The sequence below is a fragment of the Triticum dicoccoides genome, chromosome 6A (genome assembly GCF_002162155.2).
Source record: "Triticum dicoccoides isolate Atlit2015 ecotype Zavitan chromosome 6A, WEW_v2.0, whole genome shotgun sequence".
Lineage (NCBI taxonomy): Eukaryota > Viridiplantae > Streptophyta > Magnoliopsida > Poales > Poaceae > Triticum > Triticum dicoccoides.
The window spans coordinates 627,650,274-627,667,979 of record NC_041390.1 but is presented as its reverse complement, the minus strand read 5'-3'; the positions used below and the strand labels follow the sequence as shown (position 1 = coordinate 627,667,979).

General features: G+C 45.5%; 1 protein-coding gene and 1 pseudogene across 1 annotated transcript; both read right to left on the bottom strand.

Moving 5' to 3' along the window:
* Nucleotides 1-3,977: 3,977 nt before the first annotated feature.
* On the bottom strand, nt 3,978-5,906 carry LOC119318676. The gene is made up of 4 exons (XM_037593261.1): nt 5,588-5,906; nt 4,944-5,483; nt 4,803-4,855; nt 3,978-4,640 (listed from the first exon to the last, which is right to left on the bottom strand). The coding sequence occupies exons 2-4, from the start codon at nt 4,956-4,958 to the stop codon at nt 4,367-4,369; spliced, it is 342 nt and encodes a 113-aa protein (XP_037449158.1). The 5' UTR covers nt 4,959-5,483; nt 5,588-5,906; the 3' UTR covers nt 3,978-4,366.
* Nucleotides 5,907-6,892: 986 nt separating this feature from the next.
* Nucleotides 6,893-16,540, bottom strand: LOC119318677 (annotated as a pseudogene).
* Between the last annotated feature and the right edge of the window lie 1,166 nt (nt 16,541-17,706).

The following is a 17,706-nucleotide window of genomic DNA, read 5'->3' as shown; positions in this document are numbered from 1 at the left end:
ATCTTGTGTTGCTCAATATCCAAGTGGCCGGTCATGTTTGCAGGTTACACCTCCGAGTGGCCTATGTTTTGCCGGAGTGTCGATTCATTTCCGTTCCGGCAAATTTCAGGCGCTCGATATATCCTATTTTAGCAAAGGTCATGCCGGATTTTTCCGTGAATTTTGGCATTGACTTTTGCCAGAATATGTAGGAAATATCGAGTGCCCCGGATTTGTGTGTTGAGTATCCTGGTAGTTGTCTTCTATCGATTTTCAATTAATGTTTTAACTATGAACATAGGAAATGTCTGATGACAAAAAGGATTTCGGTATTTGCAAATACTGCAAAGATGAGCGCGACCTGTGCGACCGAATCTTCCTAGATGATGATAGGCGCTTCAGCATCAAGCTGGACGAGAACTTCAAAGTGGATACAGTAAGTCTTCTATCGATTTTCAATTAATGTTTTATGTTGTTTTACCTAAGAGAGAGCAGCAGGAGTGATTAGCTAGAAATGAGTTTGAGGATGATGATGTGCTACACTATTACTATGATGATAAAATAGCTAGTGTTGATGGTAATGACTGATGATTATTATTAGCTAGTGTTAGTGGTGATTAAATAAATATTGTTGGTGGTAATGATTATGATGACGATTAAATAGCTTGTGCTGGCGGATTAGATTCAAGTGGAGGCAACATGTGGTGCACATCGAAAGTACTACTAGTCCAAACTAGATCAAGTTTGGATTAGTAGTATACTTTTGACATGCACCGCATATTGCCTCCACTTGAACCTAATCCACCTTCATTTGACACACTGTTATGGACATAATGATGTAAACCTCATAACTGGTATTGTACCAATATTTGTACGATGGCGCATAAATACATTAAAAAAAACAATACTAGTAGCGATGGAAAGAAAACACGCTGCCAGTAGTTACATTAGCAGCAGCGTAGGAGTGAACAAGCGCTGCAGCTATTTGTCCTAGCAGTAGCGCGTGCGGCACGCGTTACTGCTAAGCAATAGCTGTAGCGCCTTATTAGTAGCGCGCCTACCCGCGCTACTAGTGAGCACAAAAGCAGCGCTACTGCTAGGGTTTTCCCTAGTAGTGTCAGGTACTACTTAAGGTGTTCCTCCGGTATTCGGGAGTTGCATAATCTCATAGTCAGAGGAACATGTATAAGTCATGAAGAAAGCAATAGCAATAAAACTTAACGATCATAATGCTAAGCTAACGGATGGGTCTTGTCCATCACATCATTCTCCTAATGATATGATCCCGTTCATCAAATGATAACACATGTCTATGGTCAGGAAACTTAACCATCTTTGATTAACGAGCTAGTCAAGTAGAGGCATACTAGGGACACTCTGTTTTGTCTATGTATTCACACATGTACTAAGTTTTCAGTTAATACAATCTAGCATTAATAATAAACATTTATCATGATATAAGGAAATATAATAACAACTTTATTATTGCCTCTAGGGCATATTTACTTCAGTACCATATTACTTAATACTGAGTTTATGAGGACCAATCTTCACCCAGAGACATTAGTTTACCTTTCCAACTGCTAACTCTTTTTTGTGGTCTCTCCTCGACGTGTTTCCATTCAGCATTTGTGAGTCTCCGATAATGTATCGGTATCCCCAAATATGTGATCGGAAACTGACCTAACCCACACCCGAACAGTTCAGCGTACATGTCGGCCTCGTCTTGAGCCTTGCCAAAACAAAACAATTCACTCTTATGAAAGTTGATCTTGAGACCTGAGAGTTGCTCGAATGCTGATAAAATTAATCTCAGATTTCTCGCTTTCTCGAGGTCATGATCCATGAAGAGAACCGTATCATCGGCATATTGAAGTATAGAGAGACCACCATCAACTAGATGATTTACTACCTCATCAATTTGGCCATCAACCTTGGCACGCTCAATCATGACCGCTAGCATATCCGCCACTATATTGAATAGCATTGGCGATATCGAGTCACCTTGTCGCAATCCCTTCTTCGTTTGAAAATAGTGTCAACGTATTCATTGACCTTAATGGCAACACTACCTCTAGAAATGAAGCTATGGATCATAGTGCACCACTCTGTAAAAAATCCTTTCATTCTGAGAGTCTGTTGAAGAAATAGACATTTGACTTTGTCATAAGCTTTCTCAAAGTCTATTTTAGGTACCACCCCATTCAACTTTTTCCGATGTAATTCATGGACTATTTCATGAAGGATAACAACTCCCATCTAGGATGTTTCTTCCTTGCATAAAAGCAGTCTGTGAAGGACGGACCACGTGTTCAGCAACCGAATTTAGCCTAACTCGCAACCTTCGTGAGTATTTTAAAACTAACATTAAGGAGGCAAATAGGTCTATATTGTTGTATCTTTTCAACCTCATTAACCTTAGGTAATAAAATAATCTCGCCGAAGTTTAAGCGAAACAATTCTAGATGGCCATCATGTAGGTCGCTAAAGAAAAGTAGGAGATCCCGCTTGATGACTTCCTAGAAGTTCTGATAGAACTCAGCGGGAAAACTATCTGGACCCAGGGCTTTGTTGTGCTCCATTAGGAAAACCGTCTTTCTAACTTCCTCCCCAGTAAATGTGGTTGTTAGAAGGCCGTTTTCTTCATCAGAGACATGTGCGATGTTATCTGTTCGGGACTCATCCATTGAGAAATTTCCTTCCTCTAGGGTTCCGAACAATTTTTTATAATAATTAGTAATATAAGTTTTATGTTGCTCAAGCCCCTCAATCGTCCCCTCATCCTGTTGTAGGGAATGAATAATTTTCTTACGGTGTTTGCCACTGGCGACTCCACGGAAATATCTAATATTTGAATCCTTTCAGGATAAACTGAGAGTTACTATGTTGGTACCATTTGAGTTCCTCCTCATACAGCATGCTAGCTATCTGTGCATTCGAATGACTCTTGATCTCGATTTCATGCTCAGATAGAGGTCTAACCTCTGCCAAAGCTTCTAATTCATCAATTATAGATCAAAGACGAAGCTTCTCCTTTTTGACGATACCCACCGTGTGCCTAGCCTAACCACCAAGGAATTTGCGTAAAGCACGCACTTTGTTATTCCATTTGTGAATTGGGGTATGCCCGGCCACCGGTTTTTCCCACACCTCCTTGATCATGTCATGGAAACCATCCCGAAGAAACCACCCAAGTTCGAACTTGAACTTGCGTCTATGTTGTGGTCGTGGCAAACCAGTAGTTAAGAGAATGGGTGCGTGGTCTGATATAGTCTCAATACGAGGTAGAGCACGAACAGACACCATAGGAAATTTAGATTCCCAGTCGGTATCCATTAAAACGCGATCTAGTTTCTCATATGTCGGTTTCGGAAGACTGTTCGCCCAAGTGAATTGCCTTCCAATCATGGAAACCTCTCGCAGATCTAGACTGTCGATGACAGCATTGAAAAGGAAAGGCCAATGATTATCAAACCTACCACGGCTTTTCTCATTTGGAAATCTAAGCAAATTGAAATCCCCACCTATAAGAAAGGGGTAGGGATTATCTTTCGCCTGATTAGGAATCCTGGTTTGTTTAAGCAAATTGAAAAGGAAAGATGGGAGGAGAGGGAAGGTTAGGCTGGGGTACGGCGGCGTTGCCCGTGTCGCTAGTGGATGGAACGAAGACCGTCAATTAAAGTGCCCTACCATTTGAGCTACATCCCCTTATATTTTCATTGACATTAATTGTGCTTGAGGATAAATGTCCCGTTCCATCGTATGGTATGGTGCAAGCGCGACGCGCGGCTGAATTATCATAGTCGATCGATGATCTATACGGGTAACTAATTAAGTACAGTTAAATCTTTTCATCAAGCTCATGAGCTGTACGTAGTACTGTACAAAGAAGTGGCTATGCTAGCTTGCTGCCAAAGGCTTTTTTGATTGAGGGCTTTTTAAAAAAAAATTGTGTGGATTGCTTACCACATGTGTCACGTGGTATAGAGGGCATTTTTATTAACTCAAAATGTAACATCAAGCAAATAACTGCTAAAGACTTGGTGATCTACTCAGCTACTCTCCTGTTTGCTTGCCACCAACAAGAGTTAGAAGCTGTGATGGATAGTGACTCATGTCTGTATAAATTCAGGTGCCTTCATCGCATCTGCTTAATATTTAAACAGAAAAGGAGGGTAGTTGTTCAAGAACGGCTCTGTAAGATTTACCAAGCTGTTCAAACGAGGCACATTTCTTGATGTCTTGGTGTCTCGTGTTACATACATAATATATATTTTAGTACCTACACGATGAACCGTCGCGCCTTCTTTTACAAGGAAGGTGATGATCAATGTTCATGCCTGCGAAGTCTCGTTTATGTAACGGCTGCACTGAAGGTATACCAATGTCACACCGTCAGAGCTAAATGAGCATGTGCTAGCTGCTGCTTGCCTAGAACATCACGGCATGGAGGATGACCACGCAAAAGTGATGGACAGGCCGCTCGGTGTTGGCCACAAATTACACCAGCGATGTGGGGCCAGGCAGTGCCGGAGTTGAAGACGGTGAGGTTGTTGACGTAGGAGGGGCAGGACACAGCTAGCGCGCAGGTGCACACGCCAGAGCCACCTGACGCGGTGGACATCGAGGGTGTCGTACACATAGAAGCAGTTGCCGCTCCACTGTAAAGTACATCACGTACAGAACAGGTTAGGCTGCTAGTTTGGCAGTAGCAAAATTCAGTTTATTCATCATGAGGTAACAGCAGGATCTAGTGTACTGAAATCTTTTGGACGAAATTAAAGCATAGGAAGTAATTCCGTTAAAACAGATACAATACGTACCACTTTGAACTTCGAAATGTCTGATCAGATACTAGCTGTTCCTGCTGTAGGGACTGAAGATAGAAAAAAAAAGAACTGAAATCAAGGCAATGATTTAATGAGAAAGCACAAGAAATACTGTCGTGTATCAGTATGGCTTACCTTCATTTGCTTCATGGCGGATTAGTCGAATTTGCAGCAGCTCGGTCTCGGCGTCAGATTACTCCGATCAGGTGCGTGCATGCTATGCCGGAGTTGCAGATGGCGAGGTCGACTTACGAGTTGGGACTACAGGCAGTAGCAGAGCACACAGCTAACGGGTGGGCACACCAGAGGCATATGAGGACTGAGGAGGTTAGAGTTGATCCAGCAAGTGGCATCACAAGCCACCCCAATAGGGAGCACAGTTGGCGAGAAACTTGGATGATTACACCAAGTTCACAAGTCAACGCGAATATGTGATAGAAACCCCAAAAACCAGCATATGGAACAGAGGATTGCCACCTTTGACAGACAGAACGGCCAACTGACATTTCTGGAATTGCTGCTTCAGAAGATCTTCAGTCACGACTTTGAGTTGGTTATAATGCAGTCAGAGACCATGGCACGCAACATGTCAGCAAGGGACGGGAGGGTCGCCTGTTCGCCGGTCAGGAAGAAGCAGGCCACAGTGAGGGTGAGGGTGTCATTCCTCCTTATAAACTGAAGAATAAGAGAAGCTGAATTAAGGCAATGGTGATGAAGGCAACGCTGATTTCATCTTTATGGGAAAACAAAAAATACTCCTGCATATAGCAGTAGAGCACCTTTATTTGCTTATTAATGGTGGACCTGCCGGCCGAGTTCCCGGTGCAATTGCTCCATCCATACTCCTCAAACAAGAGAGGGCACAAATTGGATTTTTTTTCAAAACTATGACGTATTTTATAGCAAATTCGGAAACTATAGTAAAGAGTAGAGAAAAATCAAAACTAGTACCCCGTCGGCCTCGTGTGGGCCGAAAAGGGTGTTTTCGGCCTCCCTTTGGCCGAAATGGACTTTTCGGCCTTGGCTTGGCCGAAAAGGTACCTGGGCCGAAAAGACCTTTTTGGTTAGGAGTAGGCCGAAAAGTCTTTTTTGGTCAGGAGTAGGCCGAAAAGTCCCTTGGGCCCATCTTTTCACGTTAATGATTGACCGAAGTAGCATGGCTCCACTCTTCGGCTTACGTTAGGCCGAAGCGATTTTTTTAAAATTTTGGTATATAAATACTGTGCAACCATTGTCCATCTTAGACACTGAAAAAATATATTTTCGCGCAACCCTTTTCCCTCAATATTTCCCCGTCAACTCTTTCCCGCCATCCGTTTCCCACAAACTCCTTCCCGCCATATGTTCCTGCCACCCGTTTCCCGCCAACCCTTTCCCGCCATACCACAGTATACCATTAAATAAATTCTTCATATTTAAAAAAATGGGATAAAAGAGCAAGCGATGGAGTCAAAAACCTGACCTCACGCTGGGTATATGTGTTACCAGCCAAATAGGATAGCATATGGCTAATTTTATATAAAAAAATTAATTTTTTATATACATTTGAAAAAAGGGAAAAGATTTTAAGAAACATGATTTTTTTTAAAATATGAAGAATTTATTTAATGGTATACCGTGGTATGGCGGGAAAGGGTTGGCGGGAACATATGGCGGGAAGGGGTTGGCGAGAAATGGGTGGCAGGAACATATGACGGGAAGGGGTTGGTGGGAAACGGGTGGCGGGAAAATATTGAGGGAAAAGCGTTGCGCGAAAATATATTTTTTAATGTCTAAGATGGGCAATGGTTGCATAGTATTTATATACCAAAATTTTAAAAAAAAATCGCTTCGGCCTAACGTAAGCCGAAGAGTGGAGCCATGCTACTTCGGTCAACCATTAACGTGAAAAGGTGGGCCCAAGGGACTTTTCGGCCTACTCCTGACCAAAAAGGACTTTTCGGGCTACTCCTGACCAAAAAGGTCTTTTCAGCCCAAGTACGCACCTTTTCGGCCAAGGCAAGGTCGAAAAGTCCATTTCGGCCAAAGGGAGGCCGAAAACACCCTTTTCGGCCCACCCGTGGCCGACGGGGTGCTAGTTTTGATTTTTCTCCATTCTTTGCTATAGTTTTCGAATTTGCTATAAAATGCGTCATAGTTTTGAAAAAAATCCACAAATTGTGCCACCAATTGCTCCAGAGCAGTCCTGAATCATGATTTTCTTTTCCAGGGCTTTGGTTAGTAAATTGAGAGGAAAACCTGAATGATTAAACCAAGTTCACATGTTAATGCAATGCAAGTCCAAGAATCCAGCAGATGGTACAGGGGTTGCCACTTTTACCAAAAAGGCTTTCGCCCCGCTTTATATATAAAGCACCAACCAACCACAATATGATACAAACACACGCCACCACAACTCACACACACACACCCAAGGCTAGATACATAGGCGCTAGACGCAGCAACACCACACCCAGCCAGTACAATAGCTACCGGGATCCTCAACCGTGAACATGCCACCACGAAGAGATGAAGCTCCAGACGATGGACCATGAGCTCCAAGGCGGTGCCTTCAGGAAGGTTACGACACTTGAGTGCCGCCACCGCCCGAACCGAGGGTCAGGGTTTCCCCTGGAGCAACACGACGGGCAATGAGGACCGCGACGGCGCCTTCAAGAAAGGGACGAACTCGCCGCCGCTGGACTGCCCAAAGACAAAGCAGGTTTTCACCCCGGTCCACGCTCACTGCCCCTGGCAAAGGTACGGAAGCCGCACCACCACCACCGATCGTCATCCCCCCGGCCACCACGCCGCCCACACGGCCATGGCCACCGGGCAGCACCTGAGCCACGGCCTCCGCCCACGAGCACCGGGCTTCCACCACCAGAGCCGCCGCCCTGGCATCCAAGACCACCCCACCTCCTTCCACACGGATCATCGGACGCTGCTATCAGAAAGGCGAGCCCTTTGGGCGAGAATGGGGCCCAGCCGGCTGAAACAGGGCAGGGGAAAGCCACCGGCGGCTGCCTGGCACGCTGCAGCCACCTCGCCATTTCTCGAACCGGGGCCGGGCCGCCGTCACCACCTCTGGCAACAGCAAAAAACCCGTAGGCACCCTGCCAACCCCCGGAGCGCCCCAACCACCGTGGCCAGCCAAAGACAAGGAGCGTCGAGCCACCGTGCTCCACCCTCTGGCCACGCCTCCGACCACAGCTCCAAGCACCCCAAGCATCAGGAGAGGGGGGCTGAACCACCGCTACTGCGCCGCCACCCCAACCAGCCGACATGGCCCCGGTCGAGGCGGCCGCCCGCAGCACAAGCCTTCCGAGGCCCGCACCGCTGAGAAGTCAGATCTGGCCGAGCCGCCGCCAAAGTCGCAGCCGCCGTCCCCGACCACCAGCACGCACCACCATCCCCCACCTCCACCAGGCAGGGAGGACCCGGCAGAGGTGGCCGCCCGCCCACAGCACCACCCGCGGCCCTCGTTGCCATAGGGCCAGATCTGGCCGAGGCGCCACATCCAGACCCCGGGCACGGCCCGCCTCGTTGCAGCCCACCACGCCTGCCGGAGAGCCCCGCGCCACCCGCAGAGCCGCCGCCGCGTCCGCGCTCCGCCTCGCCCTAGTCCGACCGTGCCGGCCCTCGCCAGCCCCAGCCGCACAAGGGGGTGAGAGTCCCCACCGCCGCCGCCGCCGGCCGGGCTTCGCCCGGGCGCGCCCTCTGGCAGCGGCGGGAGGGGGAGAGGGGAGGGGGAGAGGAGAGGCGCCGGCGGCTAGGGTTCTTCTCTTGCCGCCCGCAGGGGCGCCAGAGGAGGGGGAAAGAATGACTACCTGACCTCTGGAAATTGTGGTCGGTGCAGCTCCTTCAGAACACACCATTGTTGCAGTTGTTCTAAATGCAAAGCTGCTAACTGCGAGAGAAACAATTGACCTTCGGTTGCGATTGTCTGCAGAATGAGTGAAATACTGAGGTCAGAAAACAGAGATCCAGTTTGTTCGTGAGGTAACAGCAGGATCTGGCATGCTGAATCTTTCGGACGGAATCAAAGCATGGGAGGTCGAGATGTCAAAACTAAAGTAAGTACCAGCATCCCAAATTACACCGGTGACGTGGGCACATGCCCTGCCGGAGACGAAGATGGCGAGGTCAAAGAACGAGTTTGGACTACAGGGGAATAGCAGAGCACATGGCTAGCGGGCGGGCACACCAAAGGCAGGCGATGTGGTTATCATCAATCGTTAGCATCTGGGATTTATTGTGTAAACACACAAGCGCTTGCCACTCTCCACTGTATAACAGAAGAAAGATTCAATTTATTCATGAGTTAGCAGCAGAACCGAAATCATAGAACCAGAAGTCAATTGTGTGAAAACAGGTACTGCATACCAGCATCAACCCCAGAGCCTGGACACAGAATACGATACCCCAAATTTAAGCTTGAGAGTAAACATTATTGCATATCAGACACTGTATATGTTTTGATGACTGTTCCTCCTTGTGGGCTGAAGAAAATAGGGCACTAAATTAAAAAAAAGGCAACGATGATTTCATGGGAATTAGAGTAAACATTATTGCATATCAGTAAAGCACCTTCTTTTGGTTCACAGCGAACTGGACGAATTAACTGCGTAATTGCTCCATGAATAATATTGGGAACCGAAGCATCCATGAATTAATCATGAGAATGCCTTGTTTGGCTTGGCCAATAGGAAGCACAGTTAGCGGAAAACCTGGAAGATTACACCAAGTTTACAAGTCATTGCGACGCAAACCCAAAAGGCCAGCATAAGCAACAGGGGATGGCCAGTTTTGACGGACAGAACGGCCAACTGACCTTTCCTCCAGTGCTCTTATTTTTTGGATGGAAGAGCTACGTCCTGAAGGAAAAATTGCCTACTGATAGAGCTTTTGCAATTGTTCCAGAGTCTGAGTAATTGCACTTTGTGAGTTTACTGCAGAACTGGATATATTGAAATCTACCAAAAACATATGAAATCAATATGTCAAAACTGATACGCACCAGCATCTACACGGAATAGGGTACCATGTCTTAATCTTCAGAATACATGATTGGATACTTGTTCCAACCAATGGGTGCAGAAATGAATTGGCAAATGGCCAATGGAAGTCAAGTACAGAACCTGTAGTGTTCCATAACATGGAAGTTAATTAGGATCATCTTTCAAACCTTAATGAAACATTACAATCACCTAATAGTACGTGACACGACAAAGATAGTGTCTCGTACCTCCTTTTTTAATTGATATTACAAATGAAGGACTGGTGAAGAAGAAATGCCCCAAAGTATGTGTCACAAACATACCTACACAGTCAGGATGTTATCATGATTTATTTTATAAAAATAAAGCTCGCAACATTGGAACACTCTGTACGAAGATTGTCTCTTACCTCCCTTTCTGTTTGATACTGCTCCAACATTGGAATTGTGAGAAAGCTACCATCAGAAGTGTTGTTTCTCTCCGAATGAGGCACAGTTTGCAGAATGAAATCAGGCTACCAACAGAACGATTAAACCTGCTGTCAAATGCTCCAATTATTCGGGTCTGCTGAAATTTCTGAAAAAAGAAAGATTGCAGAATGAATTGCCATAATATTGCAGATAGCAAATTCGTACATGATAACGGTGCTCAAAAGAGAAATCGTGCAGCTGCCACATCCATCCTAACTGTAATATGTCATTGCAGAAATAAGTGCACTGTAGTAAGAGAGGGAAGAAAACTAGCAATACTGTATATGATATCAAAAAAGAAGTTGTGCTCCTATGAGTTACAATGTGCAAACACAAATGCATGTGATTGGGCTACAGATTCCGTATGTAAATTAATGGGTGCATGCAGTGTGAATGGAAAAATGAACAAAGGAGCAGAAGTTGATTTTTGGTACTTACCTGCAGATTGACTTGAATGTGTGATCCTAATATAACTAGCTCCACAACGCTGACAGGATACATCTACATCACTGCAACTGAAACAAGTAGCCCATCAGGTCTCAGAAGCTACGCAAATGGGGAGGCATCACCTCAAATTAAGACTGGGGACAGGTTACGTACGTGTTTCTTAAGAAGTCTATCCAGAAGTCCGAAGACGGTTATCAATGCATTAATGCACAAGAGAGGCACCTGATCAATTTGAAATTTGGTACAGGCATTAATCCAGGCTAGGTACAGGCATTCCTACAAAAACAACTTGAGATTTGGTAAAAAAAAAAAGGCACCTGAGCAATTTGAAACAAAATAGTTCTCTTCTTTCAAAAAATTTGAAACAAAATAAAAAGGAACATAGTTCCAATAAGGGGAATCTGAGACCATATTCTTCTCCAATATAAGTTCTGCTCAAGTCTCGAATGAATAGAAGCTAGTGCCTGAATGGTAAGTGTTTACCTGTTGCTCACTTGTCAGCCGAGGAATAAGATGATGATGAAGACAAATCAATGTCCTCTCCTTAACCCTGCAGCTGCCACTCTGGACCTTTGCCATTCAATCGCCTACTATAGTTGAACTCGGGGGCCACCTAAATTTTTTCAGCAACAAGTGATGCATACATCAATCCATTATCATGATTTATAGACAAAGAGGGAAATGATATGAACTAAGCTAAGAGGGAAATCATGCCAATTGAGCAGGCACAGACAAACTCATCACATTTTTATTGTTTGGCATTTCTAATCGGTAATCAACCATGAAGGGACCAATTTGGTAAATCTAGGAGGCCAACGCACCACAAATCCCTAAGGATTCAGGGGAATGTGAGCTGTTGCACCTCCTAACATGCCGACCTATATCCACCGACACACGCGCACGAACAGCTCGGACGAATGGCACCGACAACAAATTAAGGCGCTGAGAGAGAGAGAGAGAGAGAGAGAGAGAGGTGTACCACGGTCGGGGGCTGATCACGACCAGCTCACTGCGATTGTGCGACCCCGCGACCATCCCCCGCTGGCCGCCATAGTTCCGCTCCACCGCCGCCCTCGCACCCCACCGTCGGCGACGGTCGAGAGAGAGAGAGAGAGAGAGAGGGGCGAAGATTCCCACCATTCCCAGATCCCCCGCGCACGAGCTCCCTGGTTAATTTAGTTCAGTATGTCTGCAATGGAAAGCATGTTAGAGCGTCAGGTCTTAGAAGCAAAGGCAGGCATATGGGGAGGCATCACCTCAAATCATGTTAAGACTGGGGTGGGTTAGCGTACCTGGAAGGGGGAGACAACACTTACAGAAAACCATGGGTCACTTTCTTTCAGTTTTCTGGCTTTTTCAGTTAGCTCACGACCGCAACGCCATACTCTCAGCTCTTCCGGTGAAGTGGGGAGGCCCTCCTTGGGCGGCAGGCATAAGATTTTCTCACAACCGAAGATCGTTAGTCTCTTGAGAGAAGAAAGGTCACGTAACCCTTGAGGGAGGGACTGCAGATTATAGCAATATCGAAATTCGAGATGTTTGAGGAAGGCGAGGAGCTGCAGCGCTTGCTCTTGCGCTTCCGTGAAGGTTGTTGCCCGCTCATCAGAACTGAACATCAATGTGTGGAGGCTTGCGGCAAGGTGGCTGCAGATGGGAGCAGTAAGCACTGCCGAGATGCTATCCACCAAAAATTCTTCCAGCTGGAAAGAACCTGCACGCACTAATTTGCTCCTTGCAATCTCTGACAGCAGATCCCCTGCAATAGACATGTTCTCTTGCTTCGAATACATAGCATCTACGGCAAATTTCTTGAGGTTGACTGTGATGAGAGGATTGAACCCATCCATTGTGAATTCCATACAACTTGACAGGGCCAGACTGGTGAGGGACGTGAGGTTTGAGAGCAGACCCATTGACTGCATGCTTGGCTCTAAGAAAATCCTAAGTTCCTTGAGGGAAGTAGGGAAAGGCTTGATGGCGCGAGCTCCTCCACCTGCTTCTCCCTTGGGCCACCGAGAGAACAACTTCCCACAATTGTATCCTGTAAATGATTGGAGCATCTCGAGGCCCAAGAGTCCTCCATCCTCCACAGGCAGAAGTTCAAGGCTCTCACACTCAAGGTTTTGGTTACCAGTTGAAATTTCAAGATTTCCCATGGTTACTGCGTATTTCCGTGCCCCTCGGTAAATCGCCATACCGAGCAAAAAATACCAGTTTTTTGAAATTTTTGAATTTAAACACTCGATTTACAGTAAAGTACGTAGGATCTAATTAATGCCATTAGAGTTGGTTCTGGCATGTCCGTAGCAACCTAGTTCCTGTTTTGAGAGGTCCCTGGTTTGAATATTCGTTCATTCACTTATTTGAATTCAAAATTCAACTATAAAATTCGCTCGAAATATTCTCGGTATTTCTCGGTATTTGTCGGTAACCGTGGTAACCACATTTACCCGTCCTCCTCGGTAAAATTGCCTCATTCGGTAACCAAAACCTTGCTCACACTCTCCCATGGTAAGCTGGGAAAGGGCCGGGAAACACTTCAAAATCTTTGAGAACAATTCTCCAGTAATACATAATTCCTTTATACCAAGTTTCTGAACTGAACAGATGACAACACTATCAGCCATTTCTGCAGAAAACATGTCGTCGCATTTCTTGAAATATAAACTTCTCAATGAATTTAGTTTTTGGAGGTCTGAAAATGAAATGTGTGACACATCTGTAATATGCATAACCTCTACTTTATCCATACTGTGGAAAGCCAAAGCACCGGCATACCCTTCAATGCACAATTCCTTACCATCATATAATAGCTCTGACCCATCATTTTTCACATGAATACATGTTATTGTGGAGGTGTGAGGCATGGGTGGGAACTGAGACAACTTGGGGCAGTTTTCGATATGAAGACTACACAGGTTGGTAAATAGGTCAGAGCACTCCATGAAGGGAAACAAGGTGAGAAGGGGACAACCTCTAAACTTGATGCTTTCAAGCCTTGAAAACAAATGGCTATTAGGTTCCCTGACCCACTCCACAAGCTCTGGCATATTCTCAAACTCAAGTGTCTTCAGGTGCATGAAGCTTCTTTCTGTAACACCACTAAAGCCAGGCCCGAACACACTCAACCCAGCAATATTTTTCAAAGTGAGACTACTGAGGTGTGGTAGCTGCTCAAAAGCTGGAAGAGGACACCAAGAAAGACCCTCCAGATGAAGAGACTCCAACCTTTTTGTGCTAATGTCACCACACAACCATCTAGGACAAGGTGCAACACCAGGATTTATAATGCCAAGCACCCTAAGATTAGGGTGTGGTTGAAGACCATCAAGAACATCATCATCTATGGTTTGGTGCTCCGTACCCCAAACTAATTTCAACCCTTTCAGATTCTTTTTATTCTTCAGTTTAGCAGCACTAGCTTCCCCCTTGGACGCCACAGTTTCAAGATTGCATATGCGGAGTTCTCCTTTTAGCTCTCCCAGTTCCCCCAGCTCTCTCAATTCAAACCCAGCACCCTCTTTCTTAACATGGAACTCTTTTAGCTCTTGTAAGCACTTCATCTTGCCAACCTCGGGAATATTTGAGTGGAGTTTTTTGGAAGAATTGAAATGGCGTAAATTCACAAGGCAGCTAATGTCTCTAGGCAACTTTCTACTACCATTCCAAGCTTGTAGGTCCAGGAATTTTAAGTGGTAAAATCTAGACAAGGTGCTAGGTAAAGTCATTTCTAAGTTATAGGGTGAACCAATCTTAAGGTATTGAAGGTGGATAAGTTTTGAAAAGTTGTTTGGCAGAGATGTTGGCATGTTGATTGCTATAAATAATACTCGGAGGCCCTTCAATTCCTCAAATGTGTCTTTCAAAACATTAGCTATGCTTGCATTACATAACCCAAAAATCATCAAAGTCCGCAAATTTGCAATGTCTAACCTACCCTTCAGTTTACCCATTTCTTCTTCAAAACTTTCATCATATGTATCATTTATGGTGATTGATAATTGTCGAATAGATTGTGGGATGTTATCAGCACTGAAACTTAAACTACTTATATTGACACATTCTTGTGACGACACATTACGGGATAGTTCATGCAATCAATCGTGCATCACATAGTATTGATCATCATACCTATCAACTCCCTTCATGAGAAAACCATTGTCTACTAGTTCCTCTAAATAATTATTATTGTTTTGGTAACTAGAGTCTATGATACCTATGGCAGTCCAAAAGCTAGTAATTTCCAAATTATAAAACTTATAATCTTCAGGGAACAGAGCAAAATATGAAAAACATTTTTTTAGTAGGAAAGGGAGGTAATCATAGCTAATTTTCAGAGAAGGCATAATATCATCATCATTTTTTGCATTTTGCCACTCATTCTTTTCAAGAACTCTAATCCAATATTCCCGAGAAATGTTATTCCTTAATAACCGACCAACTGTATTGGCTGCTAGTGGTGAACCCTTTAGTTTCTTAACAATCTCTCTTGCAACATCAATTAGGTCATCTTCATAATGCACAGGTTTGCTATGACCAAATATGCATACTTCAAAGAATTCCAAAAAGTCATTAGGCTCCAGACCATGCAGCTCTACTAGATCAGTTGTTTTCACCATATGTGCTATAGAGGGAAATCTAGTGGTGACAAGAACCATGTTGCCCTTTGTTTCCCCCCTTTTAAATGGAGCTAAAAGGTTATTCCAATCACTTTCACTGTTGCATTTCCAAATATCATCCAAGACAATTAAAAACCTTTTGGTCTTCAGTCTCTCTGCAATGGATTTCTGAAGCTGGTCTAAATTGGCTGTTTCAACACTGCAGTTGTGTTCCTCTTTTTCAACTGCAGGTATGCATCCAAGGATCTGCCGTGTGAGGTTTGGCACATCAAAATAAGTTGAGACACATACCCAAACCCTGACATTGAAGTGCCCCACAATGCTTTCATCATTATACAAGTGTTGGGTGAAGGTTGTCTTTCCCATACCCCCAGGACCGACAAAAGGCAGAACAAAAAGGGTTTCACCATCATATGTGCCATTGGTCAGAGCATTTATAGTTTTCTCAAAAATGGCACCCCTCCCGTACAGTTTATCTTGTGCAACTGTTGAACCCGTGTGGAGCCTTTTGGTGGTGATAGTTGTGTTGTTATTTGGGATTTTATTCAGCAAGTCGGAGACAGGATCACACAGGTTATGTATGCTCTCTATTACTGACTTGATTTTGTTGGACATGGCCACTCTATCGAATTTCAACTTCAGAACACAGCCACCATCATCACCGCTATCAGACTTGGTTGCATTGTGTGGGTTACTGGTAATAGCAATAGCAGTACCACAACCATCATCTTGTGTACGAGAACGTGAGCAAGAAAAGCATGGAAGCCAGTTACCAATTGTGTGGCGAGCAGCATGGCGACCATGGAGAGCATGGCCACGTAGGCCATCGCCCAGATCCGGGCCTGCCTCCTTGGTGCCGTCCAACTTGTCCTGGATCATGAAGTAGTGGAGCTCGTCCAGCACATCCTCAGCCTCATCAGCCTTGTTGCTCAGGTCCTCCAGTAAGCTCTGCAGGCCACGGTTGCTGCTCACATCCCTGTCCTGAGCCGCATCCAGCAGTCCTTGCATGTACTTGAGCTTGGTTTTGATCTGCTCGGAGTTGAAGCCGAGCTCGGTGCTTGCCACATACGAGGACACCAAGTCATTGGACAGCTTATTCAGCACCTTGCCGACGAGCCAGCTTGCCGCGCCGATCGCCGTCTCCATCTCCTCCTCTTCCTCCTCCGGCAAGTTATTAGTGACTGTGTGGTGAGAGTACTGCAAAGAACAGCAGGAAGTTGTAATGTGTGCGCAGTTTCGAGGAGGCCTCGATGACTTGTCTTATAGGGGTGGGTGTTATCGATGGCCTGGTGGTATTCAAGCCAGGCCGGCATAGTTAGGTGGACAGGTCCAGGTGGTTGTCACAGACAGACAGATCGACGCACAGGTTTACATCATCACATGGGGTAGCGAGAAATTTTCGGTGCTTGTCTGGTGGTCCGCGTCCTGCAAAGGACTGTACCAAGTTTGAGTTGTCACAGGTGTTCACACATGTGAATCTTTGGGTGGGATTAGGTGACACCGTGACAGCGGAATGACCTGACCCCTGTTTGCTGTGCAGTAAGGGCCTCGATCAGATAATCATAGTTAATCTGAGGCATTTCCACAAAGATGGAGAGCAAAGATGACGATGTAAATAAATCATATAACGCCACCGAACTATATATGAAGCATTTTACCGAAGGCAAAGACCAAAGAGTAGAAAAAGCATATATATAATCTACAAAGAAGATCTGTCAACAACAGTGTTAGTTGAGCTATTATTTTCCCTATGTTTGTGTGATGGCATTCAAGCCGGGCCTGCGTGCACAGCTAGCATTGTTGATGACAGGCTCACATGGTGGTTGGGACTTGGGACAAGCAGATTTAAGGATACATTTGATCATTGGTGGCAAGGCAAGGACGCTTGTCGCCCAGAAATCATTTGATGTACAGTGGATCGGTCCAGGGGCTGGGCCAGGCCAACGGAAGGTCGAAAAAGATGTGATGCAGGATCATCTCGGAGTCTAGTACCATGACCATGGCAGTGTTTCCCAACAGGAGCTAGATTTTTTTTACTGTGTTTTGTCATTACCCACAGCAAATTGCGTGTTAAAATACAACAAATTGATAGGAGCAGACTCCTAACCCTTACGGTCCTCTATGTCTTACCACAGCCGCTGCAGACTTCCGCTTGAGCCCGTTTGCCGCCGCCGTGTAGCCGCTGCTGCTCTGTAATTGGGGATTGAATGGGTGGCCGACCTCCCTTCGATCCCCTCCTGGCCTCCATCCGCTACGCCGAGAAGCCTGGACGGCACCCCTTGCCCTAGATCCAGCACGCCGCGCACCTCCTCCTGCCACGCCGCCCGCCGGCGACGCAAACGATGTTTTTTTTTTTGAGAAACAGAAAGGAAGGGCCTTTTGG